The sequence below is a fragment of the Rhinoraja longicauda genome, chromosome 14 (assembly GCF_053455715.1).
Source record: "Rhinoraja longicauda isolate Sanriku21f chromosome 14, sRhiLon1.1, whole genome shotgun sequence".
Taxonomy (NCBI): domain Eukaryota; kingdom Metazoa; phylum Chordata; class Chondrichthyes; order Rajiformes; family Arhynchobatidae; genus Rhinoraja; species Rhinoraja longicauda.
Window position 1 is genome coordinate 9,343,268 of NC_135966.1, and position 23,510 is coordinate 9,366,777.

The 23,510-nt window shown below is 48.2% G+C and overlaps 1 protein-coding gene across 3 annotated transcripts in view; it reads right to left on the reverse strand.

Annotated features, from left to right (window-relative positions):
* The window catches only part of LOC144599817 (cyclin-dependent kinase-like 2), a 45,113-nt gene extending 21,679 nt beyond the window's left edge, over positions 1 to 23,434 (reverse strand). For 2 of the 3 annotated variants that reach the window (XM_078411067.1, XM_078411065.1), the window contains exons 1-7: positions 22,102 to 23,434; positions 16,107 to 16,295; positions 14,587 to 14,781; positions 10,956 to 11,134; positions 7,440 to 7,552; positions 5,705 to 5,844; positions 3,589 to 3,677 (exon numbers count right to left, since the gene is read on the reverse strand). In XM_078411067.1, coding sequence (XP_078267193.1) covers positions 3,589 to 3,677; positions 5,705 to 5,844; positions 7,440 to 7,552; positions 10,956 to 11,134; positions 14,587 to 14,781; positions 16,107 to 16,295; positions 22,102 to 22,137 — 941 coding nt within the window. In that variant the 5' untranslated portion in view covers positions 22,138 to 23,434. Of the gene's footprint in view, positions 1 to 3,588; positions 3,678 to 5,704; positions 5,845 to 7,439; positions 7,553 to 10,955; positions 11,135 to 14,586; positions 14,782 to 16,106; positions 16,296 to 18,884; positions 19,145 to 22,101 lie in introns of all 3 variants that reach the window. The other variant, XM_078411066.1, reaches the window with a different exon arrangement.
* Between the last annotated feature and the right edge of the window lie 76 nt (positions 23,435 to 23,510).

A 23,510-nucleotide genomic window follows, 5' to 3' on the forward strand; every position in this document is an offset into this window, starting at 1 on the left:
CATAAAGGGCGCCGACAAAGTTACACAGTTTTCCATTTAGTCCCCAGTGGTCCCCCTTTGTTCTCGGCGCCCCCCCCCCCCCCCCCCCACGCTGGGTCCCTCGTTGTACTCGCCCCGCCCCCACGCCGGGCCTCGTTGTTCTCGCCCCCCCCCCCCCCCACGCCGGGCCTCGTTGTTCTGCCCCCCCCCCCACGCTGGGTCCCTCGTTGTACTCGCCCCCCCCCCCCCACGCTGGGTCCCTCGTTGTACTCGCCCCGCCCCCACGCCGGGCCTCGTTGTTCTCGCCCCCCCCCCATGCTGGGTCCCTCATTGTACTCGCCCCCCCCACGCTGGGTCCCTCGTTGTTCTCCCCCCCCACCCACGCTGGGTCCCTCGTTGTTCTCCCCCCCCCCCCCCCACGCTGGTCCCTCGTTGTTCACGCCCCCCCCCCATGCTGGTTACCTTGTTGTTCTCGCCCACCCCCCCCCCCCCCCACGCTGGGTCTCTCGTTGTTCACGCCCCCCCCATGCTGGTTCCCTTGTTGTTCTCGCCCACCCCCCCCACGCTGGGTCCCTCGTTGTTCTCGCCCACCCCCCCCACGCTGGGTCCCTCGTTGTTCTCGCCCCACCCCCCCACGCCGTGTCCCTCTTTGATCTCTGCGCCGTTTTGGGCACACACCCGAGGGCCCATCCGACCTCCAGCACCCATCTGTTTAGCCCAATTTAACCCACATTAAATCTTTAATTTAATCAGAATTAACCTCTGCAGTTAATCTTTTCACTTTTTACAGGAATTCACTTGTTTTAAATTCATTGCCAGTCTGATTCACTGAAGCAACACTTTCAGCTCCTGGCTAGCTATTACCCACAGCCTACACAAGTTATTTATGTTACCACTGGTTAGTTTACATTTTCCAATCCTTTCGAGCAATGTAACGTATATTTTCAGGTAAAATATCATTATTGCATGACAAGCATTTCAACAAAAAATGTTCGTTCTTTCAGATGTCAAAGACTTCAAGATTGAACAGCTTTTGTCCATATTGTAAGCCATTCTGTGTGTCTATTTAGTTTTTAGTTTTAGTTTTAGAAATACAGCTTGGAAACAGGCCCTTTGGCCTAACAGGTGACCATCGATCACCCATTCACACTAGTTCTACAGGTATATTAGCCCACTCTCACACCCACTCCCTACACACTAGGTAGGGGGCAATTTACAGAGGCCAATTAACCTACAGCCCCACACATCCTTGGGATGTGGGAGTAAACCGGAGCACCCGGAGGAAACCCATGTGGGCACAGGGAGAATGTGCAAACTCCACCCAGACAGTGCCCGAGGTCAGGATTGAACCTAGGCCACCAGCACTGTGAGGCCTCCTTTCTTCCCCATCACTTTCTTCTATTTATCTATTTATGTAACTAGATTTTTTTTTAGAGATACAGCGCAGAAACAGGCCCTTCGGCCCACCGGGTCCGCGCCGCCCAGCGATCCCCGCACACTAACACTATCCTACACCCACTAGGGACAATTTTTTAACATTTGCCCTGCCAATTAACCTACAAACCTGTACGGCATTCCCCCTTCTAATCCCCTCTCCAAACTCAATGATCAGCAGATACAAAGGAGATCTCGGCTTCACAGTGGCACAGCTGGTCGAGCTGCTGAACCACAGAGCCAAAGGCCCGGGTTCGATCCTGCCCTCAGGTGCTGTCTTTGCCTTGTCCGCACATTCTCACTGTGACCGTGTGGGTTTCCTCCGGGTGCTCCGGTTTCATCCCTCATCCTAAAGACGTGCGGGTTCGTAGGTTAATTGGCCCTCTGTAAATTGCCCCCTGGTGTGTAGGAGGTGGAAGAGAAAGTAGGATAACAGAACTAACATGAACTAGAGTGGGTGATTGATGGTCAGCATGGACTCAGTGGGCCGAAGGGCTTGCTACTATGCAGTATATTTCAATTCAGTTCAATTCAATTCAATTCAATAATTCAACTCAATTCCATTCAATTCTATTCAATTCCCTCACATCTAAATATCATCACATTTTGATCTATATATGACCTCTTCCTAATCTTCAACTACCTTCACCTCGAAGGCCATATCTTTGGCTAGGATTATTTCCCAGAACACTGGACACACTCTCTCTTACCGCTAGAATTCTCAATCCATTTGCAAGTATTACTCTGCCTCTTACCCCCTCTAGAGCCTGCCTTTCACTGCACACTGTCAGTTTGACAGCTGCTATTTCAGTTTTCCTGCCCTTCTCACTTACTGCAACGTCGCCACGCTGAACCTCCAGGGCCCTGGACTATGCGGACATGGGCAGTAACGTTCGTGTTCAGTGAGCCGGGTTCTATCTCGCAGAGGCACAATGAAAACTCTTGGGCAGCTCAGGGCGGTCACGGTGGCGCAGCAGTAGAGTTGCTGCCTTACAGCGAATGCAGCGCCGGAGGCCCGGGTTCCATCTCGAATGCGGGTGCTGTCTGTACGGAGTTTGTACGTTCTCCCCATGACCTGCGTGGGTTTTCTCCGAGATCTTTGGTTTCCTCCCACACTTCTAAGACGTACAGGTTTGTAGGTTACGGCTTGGCAAATGTAAAAAAATTGTCCCTAGTGTGTGTAGGATGGTGTTAATGTGCGGGGATCGCTGATCGGCGCGGACCCGGTGGGCCGAAGGGCCTGTTTCCGCGCTGTATCTCTAAATTAAACTAAACTAAACTAAACTCCTAGGTAGACACAAAATGCTGGAGTAACTCAGCGGGTCAGGCAGCATCTCAGGAGAGAAGGAATGGGTGACGTTTCGGGTCGAGACCCTTCTAACTAAACTAAACTACACTTCTAATGGAAGGGATCCATTCCTTTTCTCCAGAGATGCTGCCTGACCCGCTAAGTTACTCCAGTATTTTGTGTCTATCATCGATGCATGTAGGGTGGCACGGTGGCGCAGCGATAGAGTTGCTGCCTTACAGCGAATGCAGCGCCGGAGACTCAGGTTCGATCCTGACTACGGGCACCGTCTGTACGGAGTTTGTACGTTCTCCCCGTGACCTGCGTGGGTTTTCTCCAAGATCTTCGGTTTCCTCCCACACTCCAAAGATGTACAGGTATGAAGGTTAATTGACTGGGTAAATGTAAAAATTGTCCCTAGTGTGTGTAGGATAGTGTTAATGTGCGGGGATCGCTGGGCGGCGTGGACTCGGTGGGCCGAAGGGCCTGTTTCCGCGCTGTATCTCTAAATCTAAAAAATCTAAAAGACCCGGAACGTCATCCATTCCTTTTCTCCAGAGATGCTGCCTGACCCGCTGAGTTACTCCAGCATTTTGTGTCTATCATCGATGTAAACCAGCATCTGCAGTTCCTTCCTAAGCATTCTGGTAAACGTCATCTGCACCCTCCCCAAAGGTCCCCGCGTCTTTCCTATCATGGGGTGGCCAGAACACACCGTCTCCAGCCCACTTCTACTTCCACCCAAAACCTACAAGGATTGACTGATCCAGTCATCATCGCACACTGCTTTGTTGATGAATGGATTTTTTTCCTGAGTGATTTCGGACCATAGCAATAGTGATGTTAGGAATATCATTGAAACAGCTGTTGTTTTAAAGAGTGCTCACTTCTCTGAGAATCCATCGGCTGTGAAATATTCGTGCTTCAGGAGCTCTGCGGAGGAGGCTCTCTTGTCTGCGTCCATCTGTAAGCATTTCTGCAAAGAAAAACATTGCATTTCCAATCAATCCTTACGTCCAAACAAATCGGAAACAATAGTTCTTTATTTGGCACGTATGCAACTGCACAGTGAAATTTAGTTTAGTTATACAGCTCGGAAACAGGCCCTTTCGGCAAACCGGGTCCACGCCGACCAGCGATCCCCGCACATTAACACTATCCTACACACACTAGGGACAATTTTTACATTTGCCCAGCCAATTAACCTACAAACCTGCACGTCTTTGGAGTGTGGGAGGAAACCGAAGATCTCGGAGAAAACCCACGCAGGTCACGGGGAGAACGTACAAACTCCGTACAGACGGCACCCGTAGTGGGGATCGAACCCGGGTCTCTGGCGCTGCATTCGCTGTAAGGCAGCAACTCTACCGCTGTGCCACTGTGCCGCTATGGTGTTACACATGCTGGCACCGACATTTTTGGCGTCGTTATTCATTGTACAATGTCCCGGTCGGCCCGCGCGCTCGATGTACTGGAGCAGTTCCCGCGAACTGATGTCCCTCTCCTCTCCCCGCCTCGCCCGGCCATCTTTGTATCCCCGGTGGGTGGGGGGGAGGGGGGGGGGTTGCCGCCTCCAGCAGCCGACCGCTGGGGCGCTGGAGGCGTTACCCCGCTTCTCCCTCCCACCGGCCCTTGCTCCACACGTCCGGCATGTCCAGCTCCCTCCCGCTCACGTCGACCGACAAGCCTTCGAGTAGGCCCAAACCATGTCTCAGCTACCGGTTATCCCGAGCACATGCGCCCGGCCCACCACATCCCCCGGTTGCCAACCACTTTAATTCCCCTTCCCATTCCCACGCTCACCTTTCTGTCCTGAGACTCTTCCGTTGCCAGAGTGAGGCCACGCGCAAAGTAGAGGAACAGCACCTCGTATTCCGCTTGGGCAGCTTACAGCCCAGCGGAATGAGAGGGCATCTTGTTGAAACATACAAGATTATTAAGGGGTTGGACGCGCTAGAGGCAGGAAACTTGTTCCCGATGTTGGGGGAGTTCAGAACCAGGGGCCACAGTTTAAGAATAAGGGGTAGGCCATTTAGAATGGAGATGAGGAAAAACGTTTTCACCCAGAGAGTTGTGAATCTGTGGAATTCTCTGCCTCAGAAGGCAGTGGAGGCCGATTCTCTGGATGCTTTCAAGAGAGAGTTAGATGGAGCTCTTAAAGATAGCGGAGTCAAGGGACATGGGGTGAAGGCAGGAACGGGGTACTGATTATGGATAATCAGCCATGATCACAGTGAATGGCGGTGCTGGCTCAAAGGGCCGAATGGCCTCCTCCTACACCTATTGCCTATGGTCTATTGCATGAACAGAATTCTCCAATTTTACATAACACCATCCTGTTCCCCTTCTCTATTTCCAGTGCTTCCCCTTCCTTCACCCTGGTGTGCACATATTTCTCTCACTATCCTGCCCCAGGCTCTCTGGAGATCAGGGTAGGCACAAAGTGCTGGAGTAACTCAGCGGGTCAGGCAGCCTCTCTGGAGAACATAGGTAGGAACAAAGTGCTGGAGTAATTCAGCGTGTCAGGCAGCCTCTCTGGAGAACATGAGTAGGTACAAAGTGCTGGAGTAATTCAGTGGGTCAGGCAGCCTCTCTGGAGAACATGGGTAGGCACAAAGTGCTGGAGTAATTCAGCAGGTCAGGCAGCCTCTCTGGAGAACATGGGTAGGTACAAAGTGCTGGAGTAACTCAGCGGGTCAGGCAGAATCTCTGGAGAACATGGTTAGGTACAAAGTGCTGGAGTAACTCAGCGGGTCAGGCAGCATCTCTGGAGAACATGGGTAGGCACAAAGTGCTGGAGTAATTCAGCGGGTCAGGCAGCCTCTCTGGAGAACATGGAGAGGTGGCGTTTAGGGTCGGGACCCTTCTTCAAGTATTGTATCCACCTTTTAATAATTAGGTAGCAGGTTTGTGAACAAAAATTCTCGGAAAACATGGTGATGGCATTCGACATCCCACCGGCAATAACTGATTAATGGCTTTCTTCCCCTCAAAGACATTTACCTTCACCAGCAGAGTCAACAAAGGGTTATATTTTGACAGCTTCTTCTCTGGTGATTCTGGCCTCTGGACATCGGGTAGACATGCACCGGCAAACGTGGGGTTTTTGCTAAAAAGACTCTTGAGACGGGGTGTTAAATTTCCTGAGCAAAGTAAAGAAGGCAGGTTACAATGAGGCAGCTCAGAGGTTAGCTCACATCACTAAGTAACACTGTAAAGATCCTCAAAGAAACCCCAATGAAAGACAGACACAAAACGCATTTGCATTGCTGGTTGGAACTCTGGCAATTTATCTGATTATATCCACTTCCAATAAATTTATGTAGGAAGGAACTGCAGATGCTGGTTTACACCGAAGATAGACACAAAATGGTGGAGTAAATCGGCGGGACAGGCAGCATCTGTGGAGTGAAGGAATGGGTGATGTTTCGGGTCGAGATCCTTCTTCAGACTTCTCGACCCGAAGCGTCACCCATTCCTTCTCTCCAGAGATGCTGCCTGCCCCGCTGAGTTACTCCAGCATTTTGTGTCCATCTCCAATGAAATTATATTTAGTTCATCAGTTATAAGACCAGAATTAGGCCATTTGGCCCATGAAGTCTACTCCGCCATTCAATTATGGCTGATTTATCTTTCCTTCTCAACCCCATTCTCCTGCCTTTTCCGCATCACCCCTGACACCCTTCCGACTTGAATTTACTAACACAATTTACATACTTATTTTGTTTTATTTTAGTTTAGTTTACTTTAGAGCTACAACATGGAAACAGGCACTTTGGCCTACCAAGTCCACACCAACTGTTCACACTCGTTCTATGTTATCCCACTTTCTCATCCACTCCCTACAATCTAGGTGGCAATTTCCAGAGGCCAGTTAACCTACTATTCTGTACGTCTTTGGAATGTGGCTTGAACCAGACCACCCAGAGAAAACCCACGCGGTCATGGGGAGATTGTACAAACTACGTACGGACAGCACCCGAGGTCAGGATTGAACCTGGGTCTCCGGCGCTGTGAGGCAGCCACTGTGCTGCCTTTTACGCAAACTGCGGAATATATACTTAGGATATCAATATAAATGACATATTTTGTTCAGTTTAGCTTCGAGACACAGCACGGAAACAGGCCCTTCGGCCCACCAAGTCCCTGCTGACCTGCGATCCCCGCACACTAACACTATCCTACACACACATTAGTGACAATTTACAATGTTATCCAACCCAATTAGCCTACAAACCTGCACGTCTTTGGAGTGTGGGCGGAAACCGGAGCCCCCGGAGATTTGTTTAGAATTAGATTTAGAGATACAGCGCGGAAACAGGCCCTTCGGCCCACCGGGTCCACGCCACCCAGCGATCCCCGCACAGTAACACTATCCTACACACACTAGGGACAATTTAAAAAAAATGTTTTTACATTTGCCCAGCCAATTAACCTACATACCTGTTCGTCTTTGGAGTGTGGGAGGAAACCGAAGATCTCGGAGAAAACCCACACAGGTCACGGGGAGAACGTACAAACTCCTTCCAACAGCACCCTGTAGTCAGGATTGAACCCGGGTCTCTGGCGCTGTGGGGCAGCAGCTCTACTAGCTGCACTACTGTGCCAACCTTTATGCATAGTATGGAAAATATACTTAGGATATCAAGATGAATTACATATTGTGATATTAGAAAAGAGTTGGTTGGTGTGGTGCAGCAGCTCTGACCCATGCCTGTAATTATGCCTTCATACTCACCCACTTGCGTCACTATCTTATGGATCTGGTCTAAGTCCGAATTTCCTGGCAGGTAAGGACTGCCCGTCGCCATTTCAATGCTCATGCAGCCAAATGCCCAAATGTCCACCGGCCTACAAAAAAGTTTCCAAATAAGTATTTATTGCAATCAGTTACTTCCTACGAAGCATTTTTTGAACATAGGAATTAGAGGCTTTAGTCACGGTGGGCTTCAGTCTGAAGAAGGGTCTCGACCCGAAACGTCGCCCATTCCTTCTCTCCTGAGATGCTGCCTGACCTGCTGAGTTACTCCAGCATTTTGTGAATAAATACCTTCGATTTGCTCCAGCACCTGCAGTTATTTTCTTACACTTTAGTCACGGAGAATGTTAGCGTTAACTCGCACGCACCTAATATCACAAGTCTGCTCAACATCTGACAAAAAAAAACCTCCCGTCCAAACTGCCGCAGAGTATTAACTTGTAGTTATTTCCAATTTCTTTGCCTTCACTTCCATCCGTTGCACACTTGGTTTAGAGGTACAGCGCGCGGAAACAGGCCCTTCGGCCCACCGAGTCCACGCCGACCAGCGATCACCCGTTCACACTGGTTCCGTGTTATCCCACATTCTCATCCACCCCCGACACACTCGGACAATTTACAGAAAGCCAATTCACCGACAAACCCGCACGTCTTTGGGATGTGGGTGGAAACCGGAGCACCCGGGGGAAACCCACACAGTCATGCGTGCAAACACCGCACAGACAACGCCCGTGGTCAGGATGGAACCCAGGTCTCTGGTGCTGTGAGGCAGCGGTTGTCTCAGCTGTGCCATTGTGGCCCCCTCAAGTTTACATTCATTTTTATAAAGACTCGGTGCTGGGGGGGGAGGGGGGGCTGGCGAGAACAAAGAAGGTGTTGTGATATTGCAGGGACTACTTTGTTGTATCACAAGGACTACTTTGTTTGCCTGTGTAGTAACATGTATATAAGAGAATGAGGTGATTAGGTGGTCACTCTGGTTCCAGGTGGCCATGGAATAAACAGCCTGGATTTAAGCTCCAGCATTCTAACCTTTTAAACACGTGTCCTTGTGTTCCGTCCAGAGTCATAACAAAGGTATAACAGATACCGGACCACGAAGTACAACAGAAGGCACCCGGCGTGGGGGAGCGGCCAAGAACTAAGAGGCACCCAGCAGCTGGTGGGGACCGCTGAGAACAGAGAGGGACCAACATGACCCTGTGGAGTAATTTTGTGTAACTTTGTTGGTGCCAGAAACGTGTCGACTCTTTCGCATACTTTGTGTATTGTGTGCAAGAAAACGAAGAATTTCACTGCACATGTGACAATAAAGTGTCATTGATTACTGAATGACTGTTTGATTCCACGTGATTCATCTTCAATTCAAATTGCAGAAATAAAACAAAGTTAGTTAACCAGCTAGCTTTACGAATCCAGTTACCCTGTCTTTTCCCTTTGGTTTTAGTCCTTCATTTTTATGACACTTCCTTCTGTGTCAGCCCAGTCAATAGCAATCAGCAGGTATTCAACCAGCTGAACTGTACAGTCAGCCTTAACTAATTTGCTTTACGCAAGTAATGGAGTCATACAGCCCGGACACAGGCCTTTCAGCCCAGCTTGTCCGTGCTGACCAAGGTGCCCCATCTATGCTCGTCCCACCTGCCTGTGTTTGACCCATATCTCTCTAAGCGTTTCGTATCCATGTGATATTGATTTATGCCGACCAAGGGAAGTTTTAGTTTAGTTTAGTTTAGTTTAAAGATACAGCGCGGAAACAGGCCCTTTCAGCCCACTGGGTCCGTGCCGACCAGCGATCCCTGCACATTAACACTATCCTACACCCACTACAGACAATTTTTACATTTACCAAGCCAATTAACCTACAAACCTGAACATCTTTGGAGTGTGGGAGGAAACCGAAGATCTCAGAGAAAACCCATGCAGGTCACGGGGAGAAAGTACAAACTCAGTACAGACAGCACCCGCAGTCGGGATCGAACCCGGGTCTCCGGCGCTGCATTCGCTGTAAGGCAGCAACTCTACCACTGCGCCACAGTGCCACCTCTGTTGGTTCCCACATGTTTGCCCGTGATTCAGAGGGAACAGGAACGTAATGAAAATTGAAGACTTTAGTTCATTTTTTGAGACTGAGTCTGTGAATGTTGATATTTTGGATTCTATTGTTGCCTTGACTTAAATCAGCAAACTCATCTGGCAAGGTGCCGGCGAGAATAGTAGTCTGTACAATGAAAAATTAAAAAGGACAAAGGTCGTGTGTTGTCCAAGCTGCAAAACATTACTGCTGGTACCTAGGGTTACCAACTATCCCGTATTAGCCGGGACATCCCGTATTTTGGGCTAAATTGGTTTGTCCCGTATGGGACCGCCCTTGTCCCATATTAAGCCCAGGGGGCGCTGTAGGCCAGGACACTGTAGGCCCGGACACCGTAGGCTGGCGGAGTGTGTTCAGGGAGTGGGACCGAGTGTGTTTGCCGGGCGGCCGCCATTGGTGGAGCGGGAGCACGTGGCCGCTGGCTGGGTGAGGTCTCGTGGCGGGGGGGGAGGGGGGGGGGGGGTGGTGACGTCACCTTTTGTCCCTTATTTGGGAGTTAGAAAGTTGGCGACCCTACTGGCACCTCAGAATAGTATCTAGGCACTACCATCTCCACCTGCCTCACCAACGACCTTCCTTCTATCATAAGGTCTAAAGTAGGGACGTTCACTTTAATCTGCAACTTCTCAATAAATTAAGAAACCCATGCCTATATTCAACATAAACCCCATGCGGCACAGCAGCACAGTGGTAGAGTTGCCGCCTTACAGCGCCGGAGACACTGGTTCGATTCTGACTACAAATGTTGTCTGTACAGAGTTTGTACATTCTCCCCGTGACATGCGTGGGTTTTCTCTGAGATATTCAGTTCACACTCCAAAGAGGTGTAGGTTTATAGGTTAATTGGCTTGGTATAAATGTAAATTGTCCCTCGTGTGTGCAGGGGAGCGTTTGTGTGTGGGGATCGCTGGTGGTTGTGGACTCGATGGGCCAAAGGGCCTGTTTCCACGCTGTATCTCTAAACTAAACAGAAAAATAAGGTCTGGAGTGGGCATGTTCGCTGATGATCGTGCAATGTTCGATTCCATCCGCTGCTTCTCAATAAATGAAGCAACCCCTGCCTATGTTCAATATAAACCCAAAGGACATCTATGTGATACAAATACAACTGAATCATTCTACCACAACCAGAGAGCAGTCCGAAACTACTACCTACCTCTTTGGTGACCCTCGGACTATCCTTGATCGGACTTTGCTGGCCTTACCTCACACTCAACGTTATTCTCTTATCATGTATCTATACACTGTAAATGGTTCGATTGTGATCATGTATTGTCTTTCTACAGACTGGGCAGCACGCAACAAAAGTTTTTCACTGTACTTTGGTACTCGTGGCATTAATAAACTACACTAAAAATCAAATTATTGAAAGAGAAGGATTCTCCACAACATGTACCTACTTTCCATATTTGTTGTCTCCAACCACCAGCTCTGGTGCTCGATACCAACGAGTGGCCACGTATTCAGTGTACGTTTCTCCAGGTGCAGCCAATGTACGGGCAAAGCCAAAGTCACACAGTTTAACAACACCAGACCCAGAGACCAGGACATTCTCAGGTTTGATATCGCGGTGAATTATCTGCAGATGAAGGAAGGAAGGAAGGGGAAACAGACTAAATTGGTTCACAGGTTTTGTGATCAGCCAGTTCAAACCACCAGGTTATTATAACTGAATATATCTCGATTATACTGTGATGATGATTTTAGCAGAGTCAGAGAGTCATACAGCGTGGAAACAGACCCTTCGGCCCAACTTGCCCACACTGACCAACATGTTCCATCTACAAGATAGACACAAAAGGCTGGAGTGACTCAGGCAGCATCTCTGGAGAGAAGAAATGAGTGACGTTTCGGGTCAAGACCCTTCTTCGACCCGAAATGTCACCCATTCCTTCTCTCCAGAGATGCTGCCTGTCCCGCTGAGTTACTCCAGCTTTTTGTGTCTATCTTCGGTTTAAACCAGCATCTGCAGTTCCTTCCTACACATGTTCCATCTGCAGCCTGGGTTTAGAGGGATACTAGACCAAGTGGACCCATTGGGCCCAAAACTCCCCTGCATTGGTGCAGCACCCTTCCCCCCCCTCTCCTCCCCTCTCCCCCCCTCCCCCCCATCCCCGCCTCCACCCCCCTCCCCCCACCCTCCACACCCCCTCCCCCCTTCCCCTCCCCCACACTCCATCCCCCTCAACCCCCCTTACTCTCCCTCCCTCCCCCCTTTCTCCACCCTCCTCCCTCCCTAGGAGATAGATTTAAACTTTAAAATGTGAATAACTTAAAAAATATAACACCGATTTCAATCAAACTTCTTCCATTAGCTCCAAAGGGACGATGGTGAGTAAGGTGGGCCTAAAATTGTCGCGCTATCGTGTACCGTTTTGGCTGAAGTTCAGGAACAAACGAACAAAACTCTCGTTATGAGTTGTTTAGTATATCGATGGGCCAAACGCAGGTAGGTGGGATTAGTGTAGATGGGAAATGTTGTCCAGTGTGGGCAAATTGGACCGAAGGTCCCATTTCCATGCTGTAAGATGCTATGACTCTAACATTACATTGTTTTAAACAAATACCTTTAATTTAAGTTAACAAAGTAGCACACAGAAGCAAAACCGCAGGAGCAGTACATTAATAAATGTTTTAGTCGGCAGGCAAAGAAGAAATTGCTAAATTAATGAACAAAAAAATAGCACAATTGAAGAAGAAGCAGGCTACAGGATTCCATGCAGCATTAAACATGTGGATTAATTAATTAATGGAAGTGGCAGCAAGCACCAGTGAATTAAAAAATAGTTTAGCAGTTGGCGCACCTACAAGTAAATTATTGGATCATTGAACACATAAATTAAGTACTTAATGGGGAGGCTAACACTCGCGAGTTAATAGAGCCATATGCTCGTCAACAAATATATTAACAAAGTGCCAGGCAGGTGAATTAATTATTACAGTGAAAGCAAATGCCAGTGAACTAGTAAATTAATTGAGCAGCAAACGCACAACAAATAAAGTAATGGAGCAATGGTCATACTAATGACTGAATAAATGAATAAGCACACACACAATGGCATGGTGCGGTGGCGCAGCCGTAGAGTTGCTGCCTTACAGCGCTAGAGACCTAAGTTCGATTCTGACAAGGGATGCTGTCTGGACTCGCCTGGATTGGGCACCGTTCATATAACCTAGAGCGCGGACTGGACTCTGACAATGGCACCAAGACATGGCACCTCTTACAATAGACAATAGACAATAGACAGTAGGTGCAGGCGTAGGCCATTCGGCCCTTCGAGCCAGCACCGCCATTCAATGTGATCATGGCTGATCATTCTCAATCAGTACCCCGTTCCTGCCTTCTCCCCATACCCCATGACTCCGCAATCCTTAAGAGCTCTATCTAGCTCTCTCTTGAATGCATTCGGAGAACTGGCCTCCACTGCCTTCTGAGGCAGAGAATTCCACAGATTTACAACTTTCTGACTGAAAAAGTTTTTCCTCATCTCCGTTCCAAATGGCCTACCCCTTATTCTTAAACTGTGGCCCCTGGTTCTGGACTCCCCCAACATTGGGAACATGTTTCCTGCCTCTAACGTGTCCAATCCCTTAATAATCTTACGTGTGGGATTGGTAGACTATTTCTGTACAATTTGCTAATGGGGGATGCGCTTATGTAGTCTACTGGACTGTTTGTGAAGAAATAATTTCACTGCATTTGCACTTCGCAAATGTAACAATAAAAGCACCATTGAACCACTGAAGTGAATTATCAAAATAAATCAAAGGCACACTAATAAGTCAATATTTTTTATGGAACAGTAATAAACAATGAATTGTTATGTCATAGAGCAGCAATCACATTGATAAATCAATAAATTAACAGGGCTATCAACAAATCAAATGAAATAAAGGGAACAGCACGTAGCAGTAAATCAGTTTGTTCATTTGCCTCATCTCTCCCTGAGTTTGTTTGTGTTCAATAACAGGCTATTTCTGGTTCAATTATATTTTCATCATTTTACATTTCAAACTACAAGGAGTTATTATCACGAGTTTTATTTTATCAAACCTTCTAAATAACCCATGGTTATATTGTGTTCAAGAGTCTTTTACTTTAGTTTACAGCACGGAAATAGGCCCTTCGGCCCACCAAGTCCGCACCGACCAGCAATGCCTGTACACAACCACGACTATCACACACAGTAGGGACAATTTATAATTTTTATATAACTGACTCCAATTTTCGTGAGTATTTTTTTTATCCATGTAGCATTTAAAATCTTCCACTGGGCATGTGCACTCCTGTCACAAAAATTATTGTTATCATTGCATTTATCTGGTGATTCTCCTGGCTCAGTCACCATCTTGTGTAGGAAGGAACTGCAGATGCTGGCTTAAACCGAAGATAAACACAAAAAACTGAAGAGGAGTAACTCAGCAGGTCAGGCAGCATCCTTGGAGAAAAGGAATATATGACGTTGTGGGTCGACACCCTTCTTCAGATTCTTCAATTTCAATTGTTCCATTTTCTTAAAACTCCAGCTTTTTGTGTCTATCTTCAGTCACCATCTTATTTGTCAACTCAAAACAAGGAAAGCCACAGACACTTTACCAGAAGCTTTCCAGGATCTTATAGAAACATATAGAATTCTTAAGGAATTGGTCAGTCTAGATGCAAGAAAAATGTTCCTCATGTTGGGGGAGTCCAGAACCAGGGGGTCACAGTTTAAGAATAAGGGGTAGGCCATTTAGGACTGAGACGAGGAAAAACTTTTTCACCAGGGAGTTGTGAATCTGTGGTGCCACAGAAGGCAGTGGAGGCCAATTCACTGGATGTTTTCAAGAGAGAGTTAGATTTAGCTCTGAGGGTTAATGGAATCGAGAGATATGGGGAGAAAGCAGGAACGGGGTACTGATTTTGGATGATCAGCCATGATTATATTGAATGGTGGTGCTGGCTCGAAGGACCGAATGGCCTCCTCCTGCACCTATTTTCTATGTTTCTATGTTTCTATGTTTCAGGTGTCTTTGATTGTGTTCACTTACATTGTTCTTGTGAAGATACTCTGTGGCCCGTAACACCTGGATGAGGCACTTTCGAAGTCTCTTACTCTCCAACCCATTTGGAAACCTTTCCAAGTCATCCAAAACAGTGTGATCGACAAATTCAAACACCAAGAATAAACGTTTCTTCTGCTTGAACACCTCAATAAGGTTCACAAGGTTCTCGTGTCTAAATTGCTGTCAAATATTGTGAACAGAAAGAAAATAATAATTACTTTAGACTTACTTTTACTTTAGAGATACAGTGTGGAAACAGGCCCTTCGGCCCACCAAGTCCGCGCCGACCAGCGATCACCCTGTACACCACAACAATTTATAACTTACAGGTGCCAATTAACCTACAAACCTGGACATCTTTGGAGTGTGGGAGGAAACCGGAGCACCCAGAGAAAGCCCATGTTGTCACACAGAGAACGTACAAACTCTGTGCGGACAGCATCCGTAGTCACTATCGAACCCGGGTCTCTGGTGCTGTGAGGCAGCAACTCTACCGCTGCGCCAACTAACTGCCCTTAAAAATGCCCTTAAGAGTTCCAAATGATGCATTACATTAGTTCCTTAAAGGCTTTTATTTCTAAAACTCTAATCTGATTTGATTGGATAGCATAGCAGAGTTAGATAGAGCTCTAGGGGCTAGTGGAATCAAGGGATATGGGGCGAAGGCAGGCACGGGTTATTGATTGTGGACGATCAGCCATGATCACAATGAATGGCGGTGCTGGCTTGAAGGGCTGAATGGCCTCCTCCTGCATTTATTTTCTATGTTTCTATGTTTCTATATACTTAATACTTGTAATCTTATGTTAGAACAGAAGAATGTGTTAAGATACGATATAAACGAGATTCTTAGCTCTCAATCTTGGACTGTAAATGGCCTCTAGTGTGTGGGGAGTGGATGTGAAAGTGAGATAACGTGGAATTAGTGTGAACGGGTGATCGATAGTTAGTGTGGACCCATGAGCCAAAGGTCTGTTTCCATGCTGTATCTCTCTACACTAAATTAAACTAAACTTTTTTCTAAACTAAACAGTTTCCTTGATGCTTGCCTGTGTTTCCATCTTCTGCCTCAGGGATTCCAACTCTGGGGTTCCAGATCCCTTTGTTATCAGCTGCTCCACAGCCAACAATGGCCCATTGTGGGCTCTTTGCCCATCGGTGCAGTACCGGCTCTGATTTGTCCTGTACCTTTTCACACCACTACTTTCCCTCTCCCCTGACTCTCAGTCTGAAGAAGGGTCTCGACCTGAAACGTCGCCCATTCCTTTTCTCCACAGATGGTGCCTGACCCGCTGAGATACTCCGCAATTGTGTGGCTAAACTAAACTGAACTAAACATTTCAACCTGAATTTAGGCTGTCCTATTTTATGTAACTCAACACCAAATGTCAAGGTGCATTTACCTAGAGACATTCAGCAAATCTCCCCTCAATGAAGGAATCCTTCATAACAGTTGAAATGGCATTTTTTAAGTCTTTCAAATTATTAATAATTCATGCCCTTACCTTCAGAAATCGTATTTCCCGCACAGCAATTTTCTTTACTAATCTGTCATCTTCTCGATCTTGAAACCTTTTGATGGCAACAATCTGCCCCGTCTCTTTGTGCCTGCATTTCATCACGGATCCATAAGTGCCCTCTCCCACGAGTCCTAGATTTTCATACAACTCCATCTTAGACCGGATGTTTTTAGCCTGGATCAGAATGCATGACATGCTGCTGTTAGGAGTCATAGATTAGATCTGCAAATATTATTCTAATATCGTAGCCTCGTACCTTTACTGAAAGAAAACAATAAAGGGAGATGGACACAAAATGCTGGAGCAACTGGGGCACCCCGGTGGCACGGCGGTAGAGTTGCTGCCTTACAGCGCCAGAGACCCGGGTTCGTTCCTGACTACGGGTGCTGTCTGTACGGAGTCTGTACTTTCTCCCCGTGACCGCATGGGTTTTTTCTGGGTGCTCTAATTTTGTCCCACATTCCAAAGATGTACAGGTTTCTAGGCTAATCGGCTTGGTAAAATTTTATGTAGGATAGTGCTTGTGCACGAGGATCGCTGGTCAGCGCGGACTAACTGGGCTGAAGGGCCTGTTTCCACCCTCTAAACTAAACTCAGTGGGTCAGGCAGCATCTCTGGAGAAAAGGAATAAATCTTTCCTATCCTTGTACCTGTCTAAATGCTTCTTAAATGTTGTGATAGTGCCTGCTTACATTTTGTGATAGTACCTGCATAGATAGGGAAACAGTCATAACCATTTTCCCAGGATGTAAATATCAAATACTAGATAGCGTTGAGGTGAAAGGGACAAAGTGTAAAGGAAATGTTCATGGCAAGTTTTTTTGCACAGAGGGTGGTGGGTGCCTGGAATGCCTTGCCGGGGATGATGGTGGAAGCAGATCCTATAGTGGCATTTAAGAGACATTTAGATAGGCATGTACTACAAAATTCATTGTTCCATCTTGGGACATATGACAATAAAAGACTTGATTTGCAGGGAATGGAGGGATATGGATTATGTGAAGGCAGATAAGAGTTGGTCTTGGCATTAAGTTCGGCATGGACATTGTGGAGCAAAGGGCATGTTCGTGTGCTGTACTATTGTATGTTCGATGTCTGCCTGATAATGGAAACTTTCTGGATTTGATTTTCCAATAACTAGTAGACCCTGAGACTTTGGAGGAAACACACCAACCTGAGCCATATTTGCACTGTTTCTACCAAATTGGAAGAACAGCTACTGTACAGGATCCCTCTCTCCATCAGAACTGCTCCCTCCATCGACTCCTTTAAGTCCAGGCTCAAAACCTATTTCCACTCCCTAGGGTTTGAGGCCCTCTGAGGGGGCACTGTGAATTGTTTATGTATGTGCTGTTATGTTTGTGTGCCATTGTATGTTCGTTCTTAGTACCTGAATTGATGTACAGCACTTTGGTCAATGTGGGTTGTTTTTATATGTGCTATACAAATAAAATTGACTTGACTTGACGATCGGCAACTCTCCCAGTTGCCAAACATTTTAACTCCCCCTCCTATTCCCCCTACAGACCCTTTCTGTCCTGGGTCTCCTCCACTGTCAGAATGAGGCCAAATGCAAATTGGAGGAACAGCACCTCATATTTTGCTTGGGCAGCTTGCAACCCAGTGGTATGAACATGGAAATCTCTAATTTTAAGTAATCCTTGCATCCCTTCTCTCTCCGTCCCTCCCCTACCCTAGTTGTCCCACTGGTCTCACTGTTCGTATCCCTTTGTTATCACCTCTTCTACAGCCAACAATGGACCATTGTGGGCTCCACCTTTCCTTGGTCATTTGTGCCTTCGCTGCTTTGTTCTGAACCTTTTCACGCTGCTAATTTCCCTCTCCCCTGACTCTCAGTCTGAAGGAGGGTCTCGACCCGAAACTTCACTGATTCCTTTCCTCCAGAGATGCTGCCTGACCCGCTGAGTTACTCCAACATTTTGTGTCAATCTCTAAGATGTTCCTTTAGCTTATTGTCACATGTACCGAGGTACAGTGAAAAGCTTTTGCATCGTGCTATCCAGTCAGCGGAAAGACAATATATGATTACAATCGATCCATTGACAGTGTATAGATACATAAGGGAATAACGTTTTGTGCAAGGTAAAGCCAGTAAAGTCTGATCAAGGAGAGTCCAAGGGTCACCAATGAGGTTGATAGTAGTTCTGCACTGCTCTCTGGTTGTGGTAGGATGATTCAGTTGCCTAATAACAGCCGGGAAGAAACTGTCCCTGAATGTGGAGGTGTGTGTTTTCACACTTCTGCACCTTCTGTATCTTCAAGTGCAGAATTCCCTGGTTAACTATTTGGAAATCAGATGCTGCATGTATTAAGTCAATACTAAGATTGAGGGCTCCAGGTACCAATCAAATTGGAGGAATAGCATCTCATATTTCGCTTGGGCAGCTGACAGCCCAGTGGTATGATTTTTGATTTCTCTCATTTCAGGTAGCCTCGGTATTCCCTCCCTCTCTATCCCTCCCCCACCCAAGTCCCACTAGCTTCTCGTTTTCAAACAGCTAACAATGGCCTGTTTCCTTTATCATCGTTACTTGGCTGCATATCTTTCATTCATTGTTCTTTATCTCCCCACATCACCGTCTTTATCTCTCGTTTCCCTTATCCCAAACCAGTCTGAAGAAGGGCCTCGACCCGAAACGTCACCCATTCCTTCTCTCCAGAGATGCTGCCTGTCCCGCTGAGTTACTCCAGCTTTTTGCGTCTACAAATCCCTTGCGTTGTATTTAAGAGTAGGTAGCTTACCTGTGCAAGGATGAATCCGATCAATGAAAAGCTAGAAGGAATTTAGCGTGGTGCTCAATTACATCCATGCCGCGACCTATTGGTGGGTTGTGTTCTCTCTCAATGCTTCTCTCCAATCAGTCTTGACTCAAGTAGATAAACGTCATCTGGCTGACAATTGAAACCCCAGCAAGTGCAAGCAAAAAACCGTCCTCCTTTCAGGGCGAGAGGTCGATCCAACACTTCAAGAGGCGGGAGTTGGTGGTACACCAACCATGCTGCTGTGAAAAGGTTTTGATCTCACATTTCTGTTCCAACAGTGTGGTCACTTTATCCCCCACTACCGCACCCATAGCAACACCCAGTCACCACAAAACAATAGAATGTGGAATCAGTAGAACGGAGCACAGAACGCCAAACTGAAAAAGGAGTGAGGGCATTTCAAATAATCCATCCCTGTCAGCAAAAACACAATGTGCTGCAGGAACCCTGCAGATCATCTTGTGGGTAGACACAAAAAGCAGGAGTAACTCAGCGGGACAGGCAGTATCTCTGGAGAGAAGGAATGGCTTTTTTGTATCCATCTTCAGTGTAAACCAGCATCTGCAGTTCCTTCCCACACAGTATCTGTGGGGGAAATGAACAAGGCGACATTTCAGGTCGAGAGGAACTGCCCCAGAGGGTTCCAGTCTGAAGAAGGATCCCGACCTGAAGCCTCCTGTCCATGTCCCTCCATGCTGCCTGATCCACTGAGTTCCTCCAGCACTTTGTCTTTTGCTCAAGGTTCCAACGCCTGCAGTTCCTTGTGTTCCCCCTCCGTCCTGTGACTCAAGGCTGCATGGGGGATGAGACTGGAGATAGGGAATGCCTCGTTTTTAAAAATCTTATTGGGCATGGAAACATTCTGAACAAACCCTGCGAACGTCCAAAGTCACGATGCAAATCACTCCCTCCACAGATGCTGCCCGACCTGCCGAGTTCCTCCAGCACCTTGCATTTGTTCAGTCTAAGCCACTCGCTTTGAGCTTTAATGAAGTGTCGGTTTGTTTGCATCATCATGTTCAGAAAAGCAACGAAAAGCAGAAACAAGGATCTGCAGATGCTGGTTCATAGTAGATATATATATATAGATATATACAGTATGCTTGTCTGAAGAAGGATCTCGACCCGAAACATCACCCATTCCTTTTCTCTAGAGATGCTGCCTGACCCACTGAGTTACTCCAGCTTTTTGTGCCTATCTTTGGTTAGAAACAGCATCTGCGATTCCTTCCTACACTCTATGCTTGTTTATACAGATGCAGCAGTTATAGAAACTGCAGATACACAAAAGGACACAAAATGCTGGAGGAGCTCAGCAGATCAGGCAGCATCTCCGGAGAAACATAGAAACATAGAAAATAGGTGCAGCAGTAGGCCATTCGGCCCTTCGAGCCTGCACCACCATTCAATATGATCATGGCTGATCATCCAGCTCAGTAATCTGTACCTGCCTTCTCTCCATACCCCCTGATCCCTTTAGCCACAAGGGCCACATCTAACTCCCTCTTAAATATAGCCAATGAACTGGCCTCAACTACCTTCTGTGGCAGAGAATTCCACAGACTCACCACTCTCTGTGTGAAGAAATGTTTTCTCATCTCGGTCCTAAAAGACTTCCCCCTTATCCTTAAGCTGTGACCCCTAGTTCTGGACTTCCCCAACATCGGGAACAATCTTCCCGCATCTAGCCTCTCTAACCCCTTAAGAATTTTATATGTTTCTATAAGATCCCCCCTCAGTCTTCTAAATTCCAGAGAGTATAAGCTTAGTCTATCCAGTCTTTCTTCATATGAAAGTCCTACCATCCCAGGGATCAATCTGGTGAACCTTCTCTGTACTCCCTCTAAGGCTAGAATGTTTTTTCCTCAGATTAGGAGACCAAAACCGTACACAATACTCCAGGTGCGGTCTCACCAAGGCCCTGTACAACTGCAGCAGAACCTCCCTGCTCCTATACTCAAATCCTCTTGCTATGAATGCTAACATACCATTCGCTTTCTTCACTGCCTGCTGCACCTGCACGCTTGCTTTCAATGACTGGTGCACCATGACACCCAGGTCACGTTGCATCTCCCCTTTTCCTAATTGGCCACCATTCAGAACATGGATAGGTTGCCTAGAACAGTGCCCAGTCCATCATTGTTCCTCATTGAAGCCACTCCTAGCATTTCCCAACTGTGGAGCGGAATGTGTTTATTAAGGGAAGGATAACGGGTAACGGGTAAGAATAAACTTTAAAAGAATTCCAAATGTATAACATGCACGGGAGTGCTTGCTGTTGTTTCCTTGAACAAATCTTCAATAAATCATTCTGAAGTATGGTGTGTAGGTGTAGGAACTGCAGACGCTGGTTTACACCGAAGATAGACGCAAAAATGCTGGACTAACTCAGTGGGTCAGGCAGCTTCTCAGGAGAAAATAGTTAACATTTCGGGTCGAAATCCTTCTTCAGACTGAGTCAGGGGAGAGGGAAACTAGAGGCATGAAAAGGTACAGAACAAATCAGAGCCAGCAGCAATGACCAAGGAAAGGTGGAGCTCACAATGGTCCATTGTTGACTGTGGAAGAGGTGATAATGAAGGGGTACAAACAGTGAAACTAGCAGATAAACACAAAATGCTAGGGTAAACCAGCGGGAAAGGCAGCATCTCTGGAGAGAAGGAATGGGTGACGTTTTGGGTCCTTCTTCAGTCTGACTCCTTATAATGAAAGGGAGTGGGATTGTTTTTTGTGGTGCAGGCTCGAAGGGCCAAATGGCCTCCTCCTGCACCTATTTTCTATGAAATACAATGAACAGTGATACCTTATTGTCACATGCACCTAGGTACATGTGACGGCGCCGTAATGGCTGCGGCTCGCTGGCAATCTGTTTGTCCTTTTTCCTTTTTTGTTTGTGTGTTGGTGTTGGGGTGGTTTGTTTTTGGCCGTGTATGTGTGGGGGTGGTGGGGTGGGGTGGGGGAAATCTTTCTTTTCTTAGGTCTCTTCCTCGGGGCGAGGCTCGGCCGCGGGGCCTTCTATCGCCCGGTACGGCTCGGACGTGTGATTTTCCATCGCCCGGTACGGCCTTAGGACTTTCCAGCGTGGCTGCGGGACTTTCCATCGCCGGTGCGGCTCTGCTGCGGGACTTAACAGCGCCCGGTGCGGCTCGGCCACGGGACTTACCATCGCCCGGTACGGCTTGGCCATGGGACTTACCATCGCCCGGTATGGCTCGCCCGCGAGGCCTTCCATCGCCCGGTACGGCCGCGGGACTTTCCAGCGCCCGGTGCGGCTCGGCCGCGGGACCTTCCATCTCCTTGCGGGGGCTGAGCTGGTCGCTGGCCTCGGTAGGGGTCGAGCTGTCTGTCCGTTGGAGGGGCATGGGGGAAGAGAGAGGAGGGAGGGGAGAGTGGGAGGGGGAGAGTGAGGGGTAAATTGAGGGGGATGGTGAGGGGAGGGTGTAGAGTAAGGGGGAGAGTGAGGGGAGGGGGAGACTGAGGGGAGGGCACAGTCCGGGTGCAGTCTGAGTGTAGTATAGGCACAGTCTGGGTGTGGTCTGGGCTCAGTCTGGGTGTAGTCTGGATGCAGTCTGGGCGCAGTCTAGATGCAGTCTGGGCGCAGTCTGGGTGCAGTCTGGGTGCAGTTTGGGTGCAGTCTGGGCACAGTCTGGGTGCAGTCTGGGCACAGTCTGGGTGCAGTCTGGATGCAGTCTAGGCACATTCTGGGCAGTCTAAATACAGTCTGGGCACAGTATGGTGCAGTCTGGGTGTAGTCTGGGCGCAGTCTTGGCACAGTGGTGCAGTCTGGGTGTAGTCTGGCGCAGTCTGGGTGTAGTCTGGACAGTCTGGTGCAGTCTGGGTGCAGTCTGGGCACAGTCTGGGTGTAGTCTGGGCGCAGTCTGGGCACAGTCTGGGTGTAGTTTGGTGGTAGTCTGGGTGTGGTCTGGATGCAGTCTGGGTGTAGTCTGGATCAGTCTGGGTGCAGTCTGGGCACAGTCTGGGTGCCGTCTAGGCACAGTCTGGGTGCAGTCTAGGCAGTTTGGGCGCAGTCTGGGCGCAGTCTGGGTGCAGTCTGGGCATAGTCTAGGTGCAGTCTAGGCACAGTCTGGGCGCAATCTGGGTGCAGTCTGGGTGCAGTCAGGGCACAGTCTAGATGCAGTCTGGGTGCAGTCTGGGCATAGTCTAGGTGCAGTCTAGGCGCAGTCTGAGCATAGTCTAGGTGCAGTCTGGGCATAGTCTAGGTGCAGTCTAGGCACAGTCTGGGCGCAGTCTGAATGCAGTCTGGGTGCAGTCAGGGCACAGTCTAGATGCAGTCTAGGCACAGTCAATGCAGTCTGGGTGCAGTCTGGGCATAGTCTAGGCAGAGTCTGGGTGCAGTCTAGGCGCAGTCTGGGCGTAGGGCAGTATGGGTACAGTCTTGGTGCAGTTTGGGTGCAGTCTGGGCATAGTCTAGGCACAGTCTAGGCACAGTCTGGGCGTAGTCTGGGTGCAGTCTGGGCGCTGTACCCGGGCTCCACCCGCGCTCGCATTTCCGCTCCGCACCGCGCCCTCCGCGGTTGCCAGGCGACGAGGTGACGTCAGCCGAATGCGTCAGCAGCGGCCCGCGCCAATGTCGGTGACGCACGG